At 38.4% G+C, this 21,151-nt stretch overlaps 2 protein-coding genes across 3 annotated transcripts; both read left to right on the top strand.

Moving 5' to 3' along the window:
* On the top strand, positions 1,485-4,097 carry LOC109949326. The gene has a single exon (XM_020564728.1). It carries the CDS (start codon positions 1,485-1,487, stop codon positions 4,095-4,097), a length of 2,613 nt encoding a protein of 870 aa, XP_020420317.1.
* Positions 15,240-19,149, top strand: LOC18776819. 2 transcript variants are annotated; one of them, XR_002271885.1, is made up of 4 exons: positions 15,240-16,118; positions 16,266-16,337; positions 16,435-16,532; positions 18,356-19,149. XR_002271885.1 is itself a non-coding variant. In XM_007209474.2 (3 exons), the coding sequence occupies exons 1-3, from the start codon at positions 15,507-15,509 to the stop codon at positions 16,438-16,440; spliced, it is 690 nt and encodes a 229-aa protein (XP_007209536.2). In that variant the 5' UTR covers positions 15,240-15,506; the 3' UTR covers positions 16,441-16,870. The 2 variants fall into 2 exon arrangements, 1 of the variants encoding a protein (XP_007209536.2); XM_007209474.2 differs by lacking the exon at positions 18,356-19,149 and having other exon boundaries at positions 16,435-16,870.

The raw sequence follows: 21,151 nt of genomic DNA, 5'->3' as shown, positions 1-21,151 counted from the left end.
CAAGAAAAGTCCACCAAAGCATTTATTGGGCAGCTGGAAAAGTTGGCATTTATTGGGCAGCTTAGGCAATTGGGAGCAGCTAAGAGAGGTGTGTTTCACCAGCCAAAGGGGAGCACGAAATTGCACTCTATAAATAGAGAGTTGCACACTCATTCAAGGAGAGAGAGCAGACACACACATTCACTTCATCCATTACTCTCATACACACATTCAGATTCACCACAAAGACAGAAGGGAGCTTGGAGCTGTCAAGGGAGCTTGGAGCTGTCCTGGGAACTTCCTTGCTGCCATCATCTAGTTCTTCTCCTCTCTTTATCCTATCTATGTATTTCTTATTTTCTGTGTTCATAGTTATGTCTAACTAATCCATTTAGTTAGGGCTTAGGATGAAGCCCTAGTCATGAATATTCAACGTTATGGATGATTTTATAGTTAATTGATTTCCCTGCTTTTATTATCAAGTTGTTAATCTCCAGTTTATTATGTGCTTGATGTATGTTTTCTTGGAGTAGCTAACTAGGATTTTATGCATCTAGCACAGGTTGGGAAGGGGTTTAGATTCACCAATTCTACTCTCCTTTCACAAGCAACACATGAATGGCCTAAGAATCATTCAAGGGGTTAACAACCATAGGTTGACTAGGACAGATACCATGTTCTAGGACTTGTGTGATTATCATATTCTCAAGGAGCTTAATGACTCTTGTATGCTTTATTCTAAGTAGATACCATGCTTAGGTTGCATATTAGAGATCACGTGCTGTGTAGATACCATGCACAATCACATGCCTTAGGAGAATGATGCATCCTGCACCTAGATACCATAGGCTTGTATGCGATAATCTATTGTTGATGAAGCTTGAGTCAATTTCTATGCATTCATAACTTGGATAGGAAGACTAGTGGCAGATTCCAAGGCTCTAACACCTCTCAATCATTGTTTCACAATTTGTTGATTGCTGCCAGTGTTTACTTTCGAGCACTTTCATTTCACTTTCTTGTTTTCATTTCAACAACAAAACCCCCCATTTCGAGTGCGTGTGTGGTGCTAGGATTCTGTCCTAGACCTTGAGTAATTAGCAAGAGGCATTGTTGAATTCGACCTTGCCTTTAGCTAGTTAGTCACTTTCTTTGTTCTATGTTTTTCTAGCATTCTAAGTAATTTAACTTGGAACCAAGTTACCATTCTCCGTGGGATCGACCTCGTATTTACATAAGCTATACTATAAACGGTTCGTGCACTTGCGAGAATTAAAGTTGCTGTTTTTAATAACTCATTTTAGTTGTTAAGAATAGGCTCAACAAGTTTTTGGCGCCGTTGCCGGGGAAACCGGTAATGATGGTGCTATAGTTAGATTACTTTGATTGTTTTGTTTTTGTTTGTTTCATTTGTTTCTTTTCGTCAGTTTTTCTTTTAGTATTCAGTTTTTGTATTTTGTTGTTATCTCCATTGAAAGCACTTAATTGACTTCCTTGGTGTGCGCATGTCCGAATCTGACCAGGAGCAAAGTTCACCTGAGCCACTTTCACCAAGAACCGCTGCTGTGCGTGCTGGTTTGAGGAGGAATTATAGTTCTTCAAGCGTTAAATCTAAAAGTTACGAATCTGAAGGTTCAAGCAACATGGCAGAGATTCCGAACAACAACAATGATGAAGGAGGTGGTGTGCTTGTTGTCCAACCAAGAAAACCCCTACGTGAGTTTTCCATTCCCAAAGTCACCGATCAACCTTCATGCATCGTCTATCCTCAACTCACAGTTGACAGGTTTGAGCTTAAAAGTGGTATGATTCATCTTCTTCCAACTTATTATGGTAATACCACTGAGGATCCTTACATGCATATTAAGCAATTCTTTGAAATATGTGCTACGATCAAAATTCAAAACCTTGATGATGAGCAGATTAAGATGAGGCTATTTCCATTCAGTTTAAAAGATAAAGCTAAGTCTTGGTTATACTCTTTGCCTAATGCTTCAATTCATACTTGGGAAGAGCTTTCTAATAAGTTTTTGCAGAAATTTTTTCCGGCTCAAAAGACTAACAAGATTAGAAAGGAAATTCTTGGTTTCACACAAAAGGAAGGAGAAGCGTTTCATGAATGTTGGGAGAGGTACAAGGAGATGATAAGTTCTTGCCCACACCACAACATAGAGAGTTGGATGCAAATGCAATCCTTCTATGAAGGTTTGCTTGATTCCGAAAGGATGATGGTAGATGCAACAAGTGGAGAAGGACTGATGAACAAAACAGCAGATGAGGCTTTTACTCTCTTTGAATCCTTGAGTGCTAACTCTCAACAATGGAGCCACAATAAAGGAAGAGGAGCTCCTATGAAAGCTGTGGTCTCTGAGGTAAGTACTAATAATGAGATTGCTACAAAACTTGATGTTATGTGTTCTTTGCTCCAACAGGCAGTGACTGGCCCTCGAGGAAACAAAGTGGAAGTTCAAGACCAATCTTTTGCAGAACAGATGCTAGAACAAGCAAATGCCCTTCAAGCAAGGAATCCTAATAATGATCCTTACTCAAACATGTACAATCCGGGGTGGAGAAATCATCCTAATTTCAGGTGGAGCAATAATTCGAATGTGCAACAATCTCAAGGACCTCTCCCAGGATTCCAAACACAACAAAGGCAATTCCAGCAAGCTCCCCAACAAGTGCAAGAGCAAAGGGGTGATCAAATGGGAGAATTGCAAGACATGTTCAAGAAGTTCATGGGGCAACAGATGCAAACCAATCAGAATCTTCAAAATGCAGTGAATAAACTAGAAGTGCAAGTTGGGCAGATTGCATCCTCCTTGAGCCATAGAGCATCCGGAACTTTTTCGAGCCAAACAGAGGTGAATCCAAGGCATCATGAGCAAGTTAAAGTAGTGCACATCTTGAGAAGTGGTAAACAAGTTGATAATAAGGTTGGAGATGCCAATGAAGAGCAAGAAGATGGAGAAAACGTGGAGATCATTCAGCCACCACATGGGCAGCCCACAGTTTCCAACAAACAGTCCCTCAATCCTTCTGGAAAGAGCACAGGCCCTAAGGTATCATCTAATGCTAATCAAGTTCCAATTTCAACTAATGCTTTTAGGCCTATTGCACCCTTTCCCAGCAGGTTATCAAAGTCAAAGAAAGATCAAGGCTTGGATGAGATAATGGAAACATTCAAGAAGGTGCAAATCAACATCCCATTGCTCAATGCCATTACTCAGATTCCAAAGTATGCAAAATTTTTGAAGGATCTATGCACTAACAAGAGGAGATTCAAAGAGCATGAACAAGTTGCATTGAGTGAAGAGGTAAGTGCAGTTTTACAAAGAAAGCTACCTCCAAAGCTAAAGGATCCAGGTTCGTTTTCTATACCTTGCATTGTTGGTGATTTCAAGATTCCAAAAGCTTTGCTTGATCTCGGTGCATCCATTAACCTTATGCCATATCATGTTTATGAGAAACTTAACCTTGGTGAGTTGCAAGCCACAACTGTGAGCATTCAATTGGCAGATAGAACTATTCGGTATCCCAAGGGCATTCTAGAAGACGTTTTGGTGAACGTAGAAGGTTTAATCTTGCCAGCTGATTTCTTAGTCTTGGAGATGGAAGAAGCACCAATTCCTGACAATGAATTGCCCCTTATCTTTGGCCGACCCTTCATGGCTACTGCTAAGACCAAGATTGATGTAGAGCAAGGCACTCTCACCATGATCGTTAATGGAGAAACTGTTGCCTTCAAAGTGTTTGATGCCCTGAAGCCAAATGTTGTACAAGATTGTTTTCAAATTGAAGTACTTGGTAATCCAGGGAAAGAGAGATTTGATGGCCTTCCTTATTCAGTAGAATCATGCTTGCTGAAAAGAGGAGACAAGGAGGAGCAGAGGGCAGCCCACATGTTCAATGCTCCAATTCCCACACACAAGAAGGGGCTGCCCAAACTTGGAGATGTGAATATTCCAATCATTCCTACAATTCATTGTGATTCCATTCATAAACAGAAAAGGAAAAGAAAAGTAGCAAGGAAGCAATGGAAAAGGAGAACAAGCTTGGTGAACTGTCTTGCATTGCATGAGGTGTCGATTGAGCCCAAACCCCCCCATTCACTATAGAAAGTTTGGACATCCGGCTGAAGACGTGAAACTTAGCGCTTCTTGGGAGGCAACCTAAGGTGACGAGGAGAAGATAGAACGTGCGAGGAAGCCTGCTTGCGTCCTAATCGCTTCAAAGGGGAGTTTTTCTGAAATCTAACCTTTGGTTATGTCTTTCCCTTGTCTTCTTTCCTTTCATTTATGAGGCATTGCTTTTTCTTACACTCTAAACATTGAGGACAATGTTTCATTTAAGTTTGGGGGGAAGGATTTAGTTATGTTGTTTCAAATTGTCAAATTTTAAAATTTTTGAGTGTGTCTACTGTCTAAAAACGCAGGATTTTGTGTGTTGTTTCGTTATCCTTCCAAACACCTATGATAAAGACTTGGATCTAATACTAATATGGTTTCTCAGAAATTGATAGTCATTGTTTAAGGACTTTGTGTGGTTCTGAGTTAACTCTGTCTTGCATGCCATCCTTGCACTTAAGAGCACTTTGCCAAGTTAGTCCAACGTCTTGCTACTTAGAGACGTTATGCAATTCTACTTATCTCATGATCTTGGTTTCATACTCTAGAACTTATTTGAATATTTCTTGAGACATTTTGTTGCCATACAATGCTTAGGAAGTGATTTAGGCCATGTTTGAACCGTTTGAGCCTTTCTAACCATCCCTCTACATGTATTCATCCCTAGTCATCCCATTTGAGCCTACGTTAAGCCTTTCTTTGTGTAAACGAATCCTACCATAATGAGCCTCTGTTTTCTTATCCTTACTTATTGTATGAGCAATTAAAGCTATCTTCAAAAGAGAGTCATAAAGAATGCAAGGTTTATAGAGCAAAAGTGAATAATTGGTGCCATAACCCAAGTGTTGAAAAGAAATAAGTTTGGGGGTATTGGTAACTAATCAAAAGAGGTAATGAAGTGTGACCAATGTAGTCACGGCCCTAGGGTGTTATAAGGAGAACATCATGGTGATCTAGGGTAAAGAGCCACAAAATTAGGCCAAATAAACACATTTCAAGGTGCTGAAATTATGTTGAAAATCTGCTCATGTATGTGTTCCTTGCTTGTTACAAAGTTAAGTACTCTCTTATGCTCTTACCTGTGCTTTAAGTGTGCTCAAAATATTGTATATCTCATATCCCTTCTTTCATTCAACCACTACCCTAAACCTCATTACTACCCTTGTAAAGTCCTTTTGATCCTTGGTGTTGCATGGTATTACTGTGGAGAGCAGATTGGATAATGAGCTTATGGGGTTCGGAATTCTTGATTTTGCTCTAAGTGTGTGCGCATGTACTTATTTGAGTTGCAGGTGTTGTTCGGATTTGGCATTCACACACTACACTTAAGGGTGTCAATGCTAGCTTTGCTTTCTCGTGAATCATGTGTGGAACTTAGATTGTGATTGTTGTGTTTCTTTGGAACCATATACACTGATGATTCTTTGAGGATATTGTTTGGAAGGCTAGTTGCTTATTTCCTGTTTCCTAAGTTGTAATTTTATTTTGTTTTGCTCGAGGACTAGCAAAATCTAAGTTTGGGGGTATTTGATAAGGTCATAATTTCACACATTTGCATGTCTTCTTTGCTTAGTAATTTTGTTTAGTTTCTCTTTATTTTGAGTCTCTTACCTATGTTTGTGTGTTTTGTAGGTTAGGACAACAAGGGGATCACATTTGATACAATTCATGCATGTTAAGGGTTGATTGGCACAAGAGGAATATGAGCTTAATGACAGAACCAATTTGGGCCACACTCCTTGTCAGTCCAAATTCGTGGGTCATCTTGCAGGCCTCATTTCAGCAACCTACACTACTTGGATGAGGAGACATGCTTCACAGAAGTTGTTCCAATGGGTGTCTAGTATAACATATCCAAATTTCAGCCCAATTAATGACAGATAGAGTCCTTGGCCTGTCAAACACTGAACCATGCTCTAGGAGGATTTTAATATGTAGCTGCCAGCTGGTGAGCCTTGTGCTCCACACCTCCCTTGAGCCATGTGCCTCACTTCATCATTGTTTGACTTTGGACCTGACATGTTGAGCAAATTAGGGAGGCATTTCAGCTATGGAAGTCAAAAAGGAGCAAAACATGGCATGCTTAATTATGGGGATCTTGTCTGCACAAATCAAGGACCATTTTCCAGGAATTATGGTAGGCTACACATGGGAGACAAATCAGTATGGGAACCCAAAAGGATGAACAAAAGTCAAGCTTTCCATAAAGAAACCAAGAAAAGTCCACCAAAGCATTTATTGGGCAGCTGGAAAAGTTGGCATTTATTGGGCAGCTTAGGCAATTGGGAGCAGCTAAGAGAGGTGTGTTTCACCAGCCAAAGGGGAGCACGAAATTGCACTCTATAAATAGAGAGTTGCACACTCATTCAAGGAGAGAGAGCAGACACACACATTCACTTCATCCATTACTCTCATACACACATTCAGATTCACCACAAAGACAGAAGGGAGCTTGGAGCTGTCAAGGGAGCTTGGAGCTGTCCTGGGAACTTCCTTGCTGCCATCATCTAGTTCTTCTCCTCTCTTTATCCTATCTATGTATTTCTTATTTTCTGTGTTCATAGTTATGTCTAACTAATCCATTTAGTTAGGGCTTAGGATGAAGCCCTAGTCATGAATATTCAACGTTATGGATGATTTTATAGTTAATTGATTTCCCTGCTTTTATTATCAAGTTGTTAATCTCCAGTTTATTATGTGCTTGATGTATGTTTTCTTGGAGTAGCTAACTAGGATTTTATGCATCTAGCACAGGTTGGGAAGGGGTTTAGATTCACCAATTCTACTCTCCTTTCACAAGCAACACATGAATGGCCTAAGAATCATTCAAGGGGTTAACAACCATAGGTTGACTAGGACAGATACCATGTTCTAGGACTTGTGTGATTATCATATTCTCAAGGAGCTTAATGACTCTTGTATGCTTTATTCTAAGTAGATACCATGCTTAGGTTGCATATTAGAGATCACGTGCTGTGTAGATACCATGCACAATCACATGCCTTAGGAGAATGATGCATCCTGCACCTAGATACCATAGGCTTGTATGCGATAATCTATTGTTGATGAAGCTTGAGTCAATTTCTATGCATTCATAACTTGGATAGGAAGACTAGTGGCAGATTCCAAGGCTCTAACACCTCTCAATCATTGTTTCACAATTTGTTGATTGCTGCCAGTGTTTACTTTCGAGCACTTTCATTTCACTTTCTTGTTTTCATTTCAACAACAAAACCCCCCATTTCGAGTGCGTGTGTGGTGCTAGGATTCTGTCCTAGACCTTGAGTAATTAGCAAGAGGCATTGTTGAATTCGACCTTGCCTTTAGCTAGTTAGTCACTTTCTTTGTTCTATGTTTTTCTAGCATTCTAAGTAATTTAACTTGGAACCAAGTTACCATTCTCCGTGGGATCGACCTCGTATTTACATAAGCTATACTATAAACGGTTCGTGCACTTGCGAGAATTAAAGTTGCTGTTTTTAATAACTCATTTTAGTTGTTAAGAATAGGCTCAACAACAAAAAGTGCTCACACACTTACCTTACACACATTCTAGATAATATTTACCAACTTCTTCGTAACTCAACTTTTGTCATGGGATGATCTTTCGACACTCCTTATGTTGAATGCAATACTGGTCACAATTGCTTCAAGCTAGCCGGAGAAAAACCGTCATGCGGTCTTGGTACCCACAACCATATGAGTCACCAAATATGCAATATGAATGTATTTGATCAATCACCAAGTAAATATGGAACACTTGATGACTTGTCTCAAAGTTATGCACAGTAGCTTTCTTAGGAATTTTAGATGCTCACATACCAATCTTGAAAGCCGTGAGTACCAAAAAGAGGCACCCAACCTTTTATGCGAAAAAGGTTCTCACTTTGAAAAGTCTAAGTGCAAGAAAGCACGTGACTTTTCGTCAATATCAAATTTGATTCTTTTAGGATCATAATCAAAAACATCATCTTTTGCACAATCTGAGAAAGAATGTCTCTCACTAAAATTAACTATTATAGAAGGAAATAATATCAACCAAGATAAATCAATGAGACCAATTAGGTAGGAGATGACTTTAATATAGCAACGTGCCCTCCAAGTCATAAGAGGTAAAGTAAAGTTTTAATGAGAATCAAAATAAGGTCCAACTATGAAAGTAATCTCAAAAGATAAAATCTAACTATTAAAAATAAGACGAACACATAAGCACTTGAGTGAAAATGACTCCAACTAAGAATCCTATCATGAATGCATAATCACGTCATGATTTACCTGAAATCAATTTCCTCATATCAATCAAGTCATACTTCGAAAATTCGGGTTTGAATGTGCTGCGCCAAAACTTCCAGTAAAAGATATTCACACACTAATTCCCAACCTATGCTAGAGTCTAGGAAATGCCAATACAATTTTCATACTAACAATATCCCCATTTAGCATTTCCTAGACAAAACATTAGATTACATTGCAAACACATTTACAAGGAAAAACTAAACAACCTAATTCACTATGCTCAACAGCCCAACAAACATCCAGTTCTTATAACTTCCTCACACCAACAAATAAGCCACCAATGAAGCAAATAGAATTGAAAATCAACAAACAGAACTTGGCACAATTAAACAACAATTCTTCATATGATAAGTGGTTAGCAATACATTACAAGTTATGATATCATAAAATAAAATATAAAAAATTCTCCCCCTAAATAACATGCTTCTAACTACCAAAAGACAAGTTACTTCCCCTAACTAACATATGTAACATAAGTGTTCTCCCTTTTTTTTGTTTAGGAAAGCCAAAGGAACACAGAGAAGTCAACAAAATTAGAACATAAGAATAAGCCAAAAACAAATAGAGGGACCTTAGAGACTGCGAGCCTGAAAGGGACGAGAAAGAGGATCAGACGATTGGATATGACCAGCAAGAGTTAGCAGTAGATCACTATAAGTATCAAGACGATTTAGATGCGGCGAAGAAGCACATGCATCACTTAATGGGAAGCAGAGAATGAGTCCAAAAGTGCTTGTTGTTCAATAGAGAGACCACCAGAGGTACAATGAGCATCGCTGCGATGGAGAGTGATATGATTGTTTACTTTGATAGAATCGGAAGAGCCAATGTCATCCGTAGGAAGTCATCTGTAAGAAGCACAAGAACACCAATATGAGCAGCAAGAGCGGTGAGAACTCTACACTAATGGAAGCATTGATGGCACCAATGATGGTGATGCTGTCATGGATGTAGAACTCTACACTAACGGAGTGATCAATCATAAGCTGGAAGAGAAGATAGGCAGCCTTCCAACTCACTTTTCCATGCTGGGAAGTGAGATTCAAGAAGTTACAAATAAGCATATATAGTGTAGGAGACGATGACGAGTGAGAAAATCAACGAAGATGGACCCAAAACTGGAAAGATCGAAATCTTCTCCAATAAGCAGCGGATGATGACAAACAATATTAAAATACCGAGTGGAATTTGCCAAAGAAACAAAGTGCGTGAGCGGAGGACGGTAATGAACAAGTGAGGCACCAATGAAACAAGAGCGTCGTGAGGAGAAGGGCATGGAAGAGAATTCAGCGATCGCAGTGACTGAAGATTGGGTAGCGATGAAGCGTGGGAGCACGGATCGAGACAGTATATGGCCAAGAGCAGCCGGTGAAGATGAAGTCTTTTGATTACCCGTGGTGACCATGGTGTTGTTGCAATACCAAGAGACAATGGGAACGGTGAAAGGCCGAGAGCGCCGTTGATGGGGGCATTGAGAGGTTTTTCCACACGAAACACTAGAAATTATGAATTGAAGTGAGGGAGAGTGGGTGAGCTTTAGGGTTTAGTGAAATGAGCCATTGGAGCTTTCACAAAAGCTTCATAGAGATAGACAATAAAGAGATAGACGGTTTTCGGGAAAGAGTTCAACATTGGGATTTTAGGGTTGGAACACAACCGTCGAAGGCTGTGAAGAGCAAGTTGGTTGGGAAAGTAGGCCCAACCTCAACATTATAAGTTGGACCCAACCTTGTTACGGCCCACAGCCCTAGAGAATAGTATTAACTTTTTCCTGTTCATTATCGTTTGGTGATCCGGGTTGGATTGCATTGGAGTTGCCTCCAAGCAAATCCTTATGAGTTCCACCGATTGTTGTTTGTTGTCCACTTTAATAGGCCCAGTATGAGCTCATTAGACAACAACATGACTCTTGTCCATTTTATTTGAAATAATCCAATCCAGTCCCACCTACCAAACATGAAATAACATATGCACTCGATATATCAAATTGTCACGTGAACAATAATGGTAATAATATAAGTATTATTTCGACGAGTAGTCAATTTTACTTGAATTTGAAGGTAGCAAACTGACAAATTGAGTACATGGGTGTTTACCTCAGTGGTTGAGGTCTTTGTTTGCAAACCCCATGGCACCAGTTCAAATCCCCTTGTGGGTGTCCCTTTAGAATAGATTTCCCCCTCCCCTTAGAATAGAATATCAATCAACTCAAAAAACAAAAACAAAAAGACAAATTGATATCCCTTAAAACTTATTGTCAACTGTTTTTTTTTTTTTTGGTAGGAACTCACTGTAACAAAGTTTGATACTTACGTTATCAAATTATAAATGAGTCATTCTAGGAAGACCATATTTATAACCATCTTCTATAAGAACCACCTCTTTAATAGAGGTAGAGCCCACCAATACAATGTGTCTCACCTTTAGTAGGGAGATGGTAAAGTGGTCTATAAATGTAGTCTCTCTACATTTCCCATTATAATTTGGCATTCTCATGGCTAACAAAGTAAACTCTCATTCATAAGATTTTAATCTAACAAAGCGAGAACTAAATGCTACAAGGCCAAATAGTTATTAGTATACTATTATTTACTTTACTAGCTTTATTTATAAGAGAGATGAAAATTAAAATTTCAAGAATAATTAACTAAATAATTATAGAAGATTGACTTTATTAGATCACCTTTGTATGTGTATATATGTGTGGTATATTACATATATGTAGTATATTACCAATATGTAGTATATAAATTTTTTTTATGTGAAGTCAATGTGATTAACATGTAATGATTCACAATATCTTGTAATTAATAAATAAATGATGTGGTTAGTCGTGTGTCGGTGCATGACTATAGATTTCTAACCAATGATGCATATGAATCACTCTTGTGGAGGCCTTTTTTTTTTAGAATGCTTAACTTGACTGAATAGTTGAAAAGAGGTGAATACAACCTTCAATTCCCGTTTCTGAGTAAGAAAGAACTAGGCTCAAAGTATCCCGAATGAGAAGCAAGTCCTAGGGAATACTTTATTCTTCTTCCAGCAGTTGTTTTGAATGGTTTGCTTGAGAAATGGATAATTATTGCAGTGTATTGTGGAATGATTGAATGGTGATTTTGGAAAGGTATATATGGAATGGTTAATGCTTGAGTTTAGTACTTCATAACAGCTAGAATATGGGCTTGCTCTTGTTGATGCAGTTGTGATTTGGATGATGTTTAAAGCTTAAAGTAGTATTCTGACAGAAAAGGAGCATGGAAAGGTTAAGGCTTGGTTTTGAGTGTTTCTAGCAGCTAATGGGTGAGCTTGCCTCTGCCTAGTTTTGTGGTATTCCTAGTTAACGCCTCCTTTTATAGGCGTTGGAGAAGTGACATCATTGATATGTGGCTTTTAATAATGGATGATTAAGAGTTGGATTAGTGACTTTAATACTGGCATTGATAGTTAGTTTTAAGTGCTGAAAGGTTGGAAGATTAGCTAGGTAATAAGTACTGGAGGAAGACGTGTTCTCTCTACTTACCCATTCAACGGGCTTAATAAAAATGGGCTTGGGTTTTGGTGCTCCCAAGTAGCCCAAAACCTCCATTCTTTTGAACCTTTAATGGGCCTCATAGATCCTTGTACCCATCCACATCACAACCTGCTTAGCAAGCCCCAGACATGTAGGTGGCTTGGGCCCGTTTAAGTTTGTCGGGTGGTTTAGCATACATAAATGTATTATTTTCTTTGCATGATATGTACATTATTTCTATATTTATTTAATGAATTAATTCCCAAAATATAGTTTGGATTAGCATGTGGCAACTATTGTATGTTATATTGGGATATAAATATCATTGGACTTATCGTGACATTTTTAGCCTTAACATTGGCTCCCTTGATTATTGGGGCCATGAAAAAGCATTGAAATTGTTCGAATAATCAATTTTTAGCCCAAAAGATGTGGCAGTGGCATGACTAGCTCTTTCCAGTGTTGACATCTTTATAATGATCTTTCAGCAACTTTCAATATGCATCAAGTGTCCATGCTTGCTTGATTACGGTTGAAACAAAACTTAATTGCTTGGTGCATGTTTTTCTTGAGTTACTTGCTTTGTTGCTTACACTGTTGGATTTTGCATGTTATGATTGTTTGTTTGCAAGAAACTAGTAATTGCGGGAACTTGATATTGCATGACATGGTTTGGCATGGGTTTACGAATATGTCCAAATGGCTTCAACTTTAATAATTTTGATAGTTTATGATTGTTTGGATTGCTTTCTCGACATGTTGCAATTTTCTTAGCATGTGAATTGGGCTAGTAAATCTACTCTACATGTTGTAATTGGCTTGTACGTTCCTTTTCGCCTTGGCATTGTTTTGATTTGCTTGATCAGTGAGCTTGGTCATATATATTTAAATGTAACAATAAGCAATTCAAGGATGATCAATTAAGGTCTCTGAAATTACAGCCAAGTCTTTCTGGGAAGGTTGGAGGGGTCGCAATGGTCCCGTTTAAAACTCAATCCTTCTTAGACACTGAAGGTGTCGCCTTAAAAGACTTTCCTAGACACTGTAATATCGAAGGTTACTCACTGGAGTTACCAATTGTTGGCTTATTTTGTGGCATGACAGAAAAGATAATGCTTGGTTAAATTTGTTATTTAGCCCAAAATAGCTAAGCTTGCCTAATTGATTTGCTTGAGTGACTAGAGAGGCTTGATTTGGCATGGTAGTGATTTTGTACGAGTTGCATTGACTTGTGTGCTTGGTATTAGTTAGTATGTTGCTTGTATGGGTTTGGTAATTATGCATAACTTTCTGCTCCCTTGTCGTATTTTATTTACTCATAAAGCCCTCAAGTAATCGTCGTAACGTTTTATGCTTGTTTGGGATATCCCATATGTTGCAATAATGTTTGGCATGATAACATAACTTCTTTGCTTCTACATCATTGTTGATGATTTTAATTTTCCAAATTTCACAATCTAGATTATTTTTGGCATTTTTGCAAAAATAGCCTCGTATCGCCAAGAATCACCCCATGCTCTTTGAGTTTATGATTATGTGACTTATTCTGATTGAATTTACGTTTCAGCCATCACTTTTGCTTACATTTCCAATTTTGCCACCACTTTTGCTTGGATTTACGATTACGCCATTGATTTCGCCTGGATTTAAAATTTTGCCATCGATTTTGCTTAAATTTACAATTCTACCGTCAATTTGCTTGAATTAACAATAACACCACTGAGTTTGGTTGGCATTATTCATTAGAACATATATTTTGCTTTGACTAATATGTTTGGGTTGTAGATAAAATAATTTATTTTCCTTTGGCACAGCATGCTTTTACTTGACGTGAATTTATTTTATAAATAAATATATATATATATATAGTATGTATATATTCTGTGTGAATTAATTCACAAATGCTTGTATTGATGCATGATATATTGAAGGAGAGACGGGGGCTGAGAAAGCATAAGAAAGTTGGGTGCGTTGCTTCCTTGAAGAATTCATCTTTTGTACGGTGTGGTTTTGCTTGACTGGCTTGGCTTGTAAAAGAAATATGGGGCTGCTCCCTATTTTTCTTCTTTTTCCTTTGTTTTATTTATGAAACACAGGGGAAGAACGCCAAAGAGAAACTACCCCAAACGAACAAAACAAAGTCTGGAGATCCCTAACAAATCATCTGCCAAGGCCTCTACTACTCACGGAGGGGCGGAGTCAAACCACTATAGGCCTAAGTTCATATTATAGCTGCCATTCGCAAGCCTCTCAGCCACATAATTTCTTCATCTATACACATGATGAATAACACTAGTACTTATCTTCTTCATTAAATCCCAATAGCCATAGAACAGACCAACATGAGGATGAGCACCAGCTGTCTCAGGATTCTTAATAAAGTTCACAACCAATGCAGAGTCCAATTCAATCAAAATATTTGAAATTATGGTACTCACAACGAGCTGCAATCCAAAGAATAAGCCCCATAACTCCGCTTCCATAATCTAACCTTTCTCAAATTTATTGAGAAACCACTAATCTACAAAACGAGATTCTAGAGGAAATGGAAAAGAGATGCCTTCCTCTGCGTTGTTGTTTTTATCAACAAGAAGATGAGCAGGTTTGATATCAGTGAGCTCGTGTGCTTTCCAAGTCGTTAAAAAGAGACATAAGTGGGTTGGACAAGTTATATGGGCCATGCCAGATTCGTGCCAGGCTTGAAGCGGACTCGAGCCAAGCATGGCCTATGTTGGGTTGTGGGTTGACTCAGTCCATTAGACCTAATTTTCTCATCACGGCACGACCCAAATTTTCGTGCTGTGTCAAATCCGACTCATTAATTTTCATGCTCGTACCATTCGTTTCACACCTCTCTAAACCTACATATTTTGCATATTCTATGCTTTGGATAATAGTATCTTCTTGATCAAAACATAAGTGTCAATAGGTTTTTTTTTTTTAAAAAAAAAAATTATTTTGGATATGAACTTCTACGTATTTGCCCATTTAAAATCTAACCATCATTGCCTCTCTTTTTTTTCTTTTTCTTTTTTCCCAAAACCAAAAGACATGAGGAAAATACCTCACCGAAAACCCAGCGACACCAGAAATACTGTACATCATCTTCTTCAACTACGCGCGTCCACCGTCCGATTACAGCATTCAGTGGAGCCCACTATAGAGACCCATCATGCTCATCCGGTATTGTACCCAAGAGGTCAAAATAGTACAATACGGAACAGCAGATTTTAAATGGTCCCACAAACGGAAACAAAGAAAAAAAGGCCAAGGTTAAAACAGTAAATTCACAACCGTAACGCCGTAGACGTAGAGGTAGGGAAAAACAAGTCCTGCTTCTCCTCTTTTCCTACTGTATACATATAAAACCATAAAAAGGCCTCCGTCTCCCTGCCACTTCCTCCCCTCACATCACACACAACCCCTCTCTCTCTCGCTTCTTGTTCACTTTCTCTCTCTAAAAGCTTGAAGCACAAGCATACAAAATTGATATACATATATTATATATATTTATATACATATATGGTTTGATGTGTATGCATAGGCTTTGGGTTTGAACTTTGAAGGCTTTGAGCTCTGTGAGTTGATCAGTAATGGCGACGGCGCCAGTGAAGCCACCGCTGCACAACTTCCCTCTCGCATTCTTGAAATGGGGGGCGAAGAACAACTCGACCACCAACAACAACCACCGCTACCGCCGACCCGTCTCCGCCGAACCCGCCTCCGAGCCCGACTCCGAATCCGAACGCACCCACTACAACAACAGCCGGGTCGGATCCTCCCGCGCCTCCCGCCACCGCTACTCCTTGATCCCGTGCGCTGGCGACAAGCGTCGCAGGAGCGAGGAGAGAGAGAGCGATCAGGAGGAGGGCGAGGAAGCTGACAAAGCCGAGGTAGTTCACAAGCCCTGGAATCTGAGGCCCAGGAGAGCTCCGGCGACGACGTCGTTTTCCAAGGGAGGTGCCAACGGTGAACCGCACGAACTGGAGAGTCCGAACCCGAACCAGAGCGAGCTGCAGCAGCCGAAGTCGATGAGGTTGAGGGGTTTGGCGGCGGAGGGGCAGAATGTGGAGAAGAAAGAGAACAGGAAGTTCTGGATCGCTTTGTCAAAGGAGGAGATTGAAGAGGACATATTTGTGATGACTGGGTCGAGGCCTGCCAGAAGGCCCAAGAAGCGGCCGAAGAATGTTCAGAAACAGCTCGATGTACGTCCACCTTGCTCCTTCCCTTTCTTTGTTTCTTCGTTTCTTCGTTTGCTGCTTCTGCTGTGCTTGTTTTGTTGTTGAGTTTAGCAAGTTTTTTTTTTAATTATTATTTTTTATCATTTATATGTGGCTTGAATGAATTTGCAGATTACTTTTCCTGGGTTGTGGTTGGTGGGTGTTACTGCGGATGCTTACAAGGTTGCTGATTCTCCTTCTAAGGTCTCTCTTTCTCTCTGTTTCTACAAATTCTAAGTTTTTTATTCGGTTACTTTTTTTTAGATTTCTCTTGCTAATTGTAATTGGGTCTTTGTTGCAGAGGTAGATTTGTATTGTGCCCAGAAGATTGTGACTTTGTTGAAAGTTCGTCAATGGAAAAGGCAGCTGCCCCTGCGGCTTGGAACTCTCAATTCTGAGGTATTATGCCCTGAATTTTTACAAAAGAAGAATTGGAATTACCCTATAGAAGGCAAAACAAAAATATATAAGAGGAAAAAAAGGAGAAAATTTATCTAATTTCCCTTTTTTTAGTTGTAGTTTTTTTTTTCTCGGTCATTTTGTATTGCTCATTGGGGGCAGGATGCAGGGTCGATCTAGTTGCTTTACATTGATGTAGTTCCAATATGTAAAGATGGAGTTTATATATATGTATATATATATATATGTACATGATATAGAGTCAATTTCAGACCTTGTTAATGGTATTAGCCTGTTAGGCCTTTGGGAGATTCATTTTGTTTTCTTTCATTTTCTATAAATAATTCTGATTATTTACAACGTTTGACAGACTTCCCTACATCATTATTGGGGGGTGGGGGTGTTGTTTGGGTGTGGGTGGGTGGTGTGGGGGCGGGGGGCGGGGGCAGATTGCAAACCCTATTTCGGTACAGGGTTTATTGACTGCATGCTTCCTTGTTCTGGAAGACCTCCTCAGTTCTGTTGAGCCGACAAACCTTATGAGGTTGAATGTGAAGTGTTACCTTGCATCTGCATGTTTCATCTTTTAACTTTCTTTTCATGTTTCACCCTGATGCTTGAAGTTATTTCTAGTTTTGCATACAGATTAGCAAATAGGTTACACATATAGGTTTGCATTTACGGTTTAGTCATGTAATGATTTGATATCTAATATTTAGGCATGTGGGAATTTATAGATGTACCTATTATGCATGCATATAGGTTTTGCGCTTGTATTAGGAAGTTAGATTCTTGTGGTTCCTCTTCAATGGTATGAATTTAAATTGTTGTGCTTCATGATTAGGGTCTCTTTTAGTATCTCCACGTCAGATTAATTAGTTAATGCTCATCAGGTGTGGTTGCTTCCTATAGGTATCAGTCTCTCTGATCTATTCTTTTTCTGAAGATATCAGTTAGTCTAATGGTAATTTCTGGTGTTCAAAATTTCTGTCACTCTGTTTAGTCTCCTATTAAAATTGACACCATGAGCAAAATGAAAAGTCTTTAAATTCTTGGCCATACCGTTTTCTGTCTTGCTGGCTGGCTGGCTGTTACTAGGTCAGAATAGTCAAAGGGTTGAAAGTCTTTCTTTTTCTTTTTCTTTGTTTTTTTTTTTTGGTGCCTGGTAATGACAATAAGCTGATCCAATGGGTGCCAGTCATCCAACCTAAGACCTGCGGACCTTTAATTGTATCACAATGCTAACAAGTTAAAGGAGACCGGCAAAGGGCTGAAAGTCTTTCGATACCCTTTGTTCTATTTTCTTTCCCCATCTTTTGTCCTCCAAATTCCCTTTGTATTTGGTTTTATGTGAAGGGAACCTGATCGGTTGCACATGAAATTGGTGTTTAAATAGGCTTTTGGCTCTTTTGTTCAACAAAATAATTCTATCCTCAACTGGATACTGTTATGAAACAGAAGTTTTCTGTAGCCTTTCGTTTATGCCTTGTTCTTTTCAGTTCTAAAGACATTTTAGATTCTGTTTCTTTATAATCAAAGTCGGGTTGGTGGTTAAAGTCCAAGTTCTTTTATGTTCTTTGTATGTTTTGTCATGCTGTTTTCAAATCATTGTTAAAGGTCCTTTTGTCACAAAGAGTATGGTAAAGGCACTCATAATGGTAATCTTTCATTTTCCATCATTGATTAAGCAGGTGTGTTGCTCCCGGACATTTTATATACCATTCTACTGATCATAATGATCTGATTAGTGAGGGCTTGGTATTAATATTTCTTATATTAGTATACGTTCAGCATTTGACATGTATTTTCTGCTTTACAATCAGGATGGAAGTCAGCCTAGCTGCTTCTTGAAGTATCAAGAAATTGGTACAAAAACTTGTCTGAGTGTGAGAGGTTTCAGATCATAACAATTCATCAAACCTTCAGAATCAAATGTTTTCCTTTGCTGATTTTCTTTATGGCCGAAGCCTCCTGGGTGTTTGTGGATTGTTTCAATAGCTGAAGAAAATGTTTATATTTCTGTGGCAGCTAAGCTTGCCTTCATTTAGAAGGTAATATGATCAAGGGAAATGGAAAAGGTAAACAGGTAGCAATATTATGCAATCTTAAGCATTGTGCTGCGTAATGTTTGAGTTGTTGGCTAGAACTCTGTACTGGAACAACATGATTTGTTCTACAAGGACGACAAAAGTTCTTGAAACTCCCACAATCTTGGATAACCTGTTTTCTTCTTTTTCTAATTTGGGGATCGAAATTAAATAGCAATGGTTCACTGAAGTCATTTTTTGTTGATATCAGAAACTAAACTAAACTGATGCTGCAATTTAGAGTCTGCATTTTTTTTGTCACCTTAATAATCCTATCTGGTTTTGATCCAATCTTGAGGCCATTTGAAGATTGCAGGGCCAATTGGTGCTGAGTTCTGACTTTTTTTTTTTTGGTATATTCATGAGTAAACTTGTGATTAGAAGCAGACTTGTTTCGAATCTAAAGCTCATTCAGGACATTACCCCCAAAAAAAGAAAACAAAAGAAGGAATCCTTTTGGTATTTTGAATTTTGGACACGTGGCAGCAGATGGCTTCAGTTTCTTCTGTTCCTAGTGATGGTGAAGTCCATAAACAACATTAAATTCCTGGTTGCTATTTTGTCAAGCCATTTATTTTAGATGCCTTAATTGTTAGGTCAGTAGGGCCATCCACACTCTGCTTCGTCCGAGTTTAAATGGGAAGAGAATAGACTCACTCATGGCAACTTATTTAGGCCCAATAGATGAAAAAGGAAACTTATCAATGGCTGTGGCTGAAATGTCTTGAAAGGGACAAAAGGGATTCATGAGCACGAGGAAGATGGGGTATGGGTCGGTCGGTTTCATCGGTTTGGCCGGATTGATGCCCACAACTAGGTGCGGTGTGGTTATAAAGAAGGAAAGAATAAGGACACAAAAGATTCTCATTTTCACAATATGTATCATATGGATCTATTTAGATCACTACTGGAAAAGCAAGATTATTCATATACAGAAATTCTCTGTTCGTAGTTTATGTCTTTTTTAAAGACCAGATGTGTTGAGTGTTATGAATGTTATGTTATCAACTGATGTGCTTGTTGCATCTTTGGTTTTTTGGATTACGTTAGAAGGAATCGAGCCATGCATCTATTCTAATCCTAACCCATGTAATTAGCACTTAGGTCATGTGAGTACTGTTTAATCTTTAGCAACATATCATGTGCACCAAATGCGCAAAACTTAATGATTAGCACTTTGATTTAAAACCAAGACTAAAAGAAAGCAAAGAACTTAAGAACGATATGTTCTATTTTGGAGTCAAAGAGCATTAAAATTTAGAGATAAAACATCTGGGTGGATATAAAATTTGTGTTAAGGATGGGCCCCTGGCACCAATTTTCTCAAAAAACAAGTGTTAAGAGATGCTTGCTGATGGCTATTAAGGAAAGACTTTTATTCTTTTTTGGGGTCTTGAAAGTCAAATAAGTTCATTAGTATAAGAAGCAAATCAGTACATCAATGTCACTCTGGTCTGGTCTGGATGGAGGAGGAGAGCCAAATGCTTAGTCAATTCAAACATTACGGCCCGTTTGGTTCACGGAACGAATTTGATGGGAAATCATTTCTCAAGTCATTTCTTATGTCATTTCTCAAAGGATGAGAAACGATGATTCATTTCTCATGTTTGGTAATGCTGGGAAAGTAACCGGGAAATATCACTTTATTTCCTTTATTACATTTGTTTTGAGTAGGAATGGAAAACGAAGTTTGTTTGGTTTTCCCAATTGTACCCTTGTTAAAAATATGAAAAATCTGTTCATTTTATTAAACTTTCCAATTGAATTATTAAACATTACACCAACGTCCTATTGATAGTAGGAATATGCAAAATTTCAGTTTCTGGCATTGGTGTTGGATTAGTTCATGTCTGTTCTATCAAGCAAAAAGTATACTGGAAGTAGAGATAGATGAAAAGAAGGTGGTAAGGGTGCAATAACTGAAAAGGCCCAAAAAAAAAAAAAAAAAAAAAAAAACTAGAATGAGCTTTAGCAAATCAATATGACAAATACATGATCATCACACAGCTTGTAAGCACATCACACAATTCACATCTTACACATAATCTTGTAATTACTTAAGATCAGTCACTTGAGAAATCACTTTAAGGTATAAACCTTGAATTATAAGATCCAAAAAAAAAAAAAGTACAGCATCATTAACATTCCAAAGTTGTCTATACATATTGGGTGATGAATAGAAATATAATACCCACCTTATTTGAAGTTGCTCTGAGGATGAGAACGTAAAAACTTATGTAAGATTGAAGTGTTGCCTTCCCTGTGTAAATAAGAGTTATGAGAAATAGAACGATGCTAAGATGATTTTAAGAAATATGAATATATAAAAAAATACCAATAGTTGGATAAAATTGTAATTAAAAATTATTACTAAGGATAAAATTGGTCATAAAAAAATGTACATTTAATGATGACCTTACTTTGCCATGAGGAGGGAAAACAAAACCCAAGCTAAGAGGAAGGCTTCACTTTTCCTCCTACTTTCCCATATACTAGGCAACCATTTCCCATGTGCCTGGACTTACCAAACAT

This window comes from Prunus persica, chromosome G5, assembly GCF_000346465.2.
Source record: "Prunus persica cultivar Lovell chromosome G5, Prunus_persica_NCBIv2, whole genome shotgun sequence".
Classification (NCBI taxonomy): Eukaryota; Viridiplantae; Streptophyta; class Magnoliopsida; order Rosales; family Rosaceae; genus Prunus; species Prunus persica.
The sequence above is the reverse complement of the archived record's forward strand: the minus strand, read 5'-3'. Positions and strand labels throughout refer to the sequence as shown.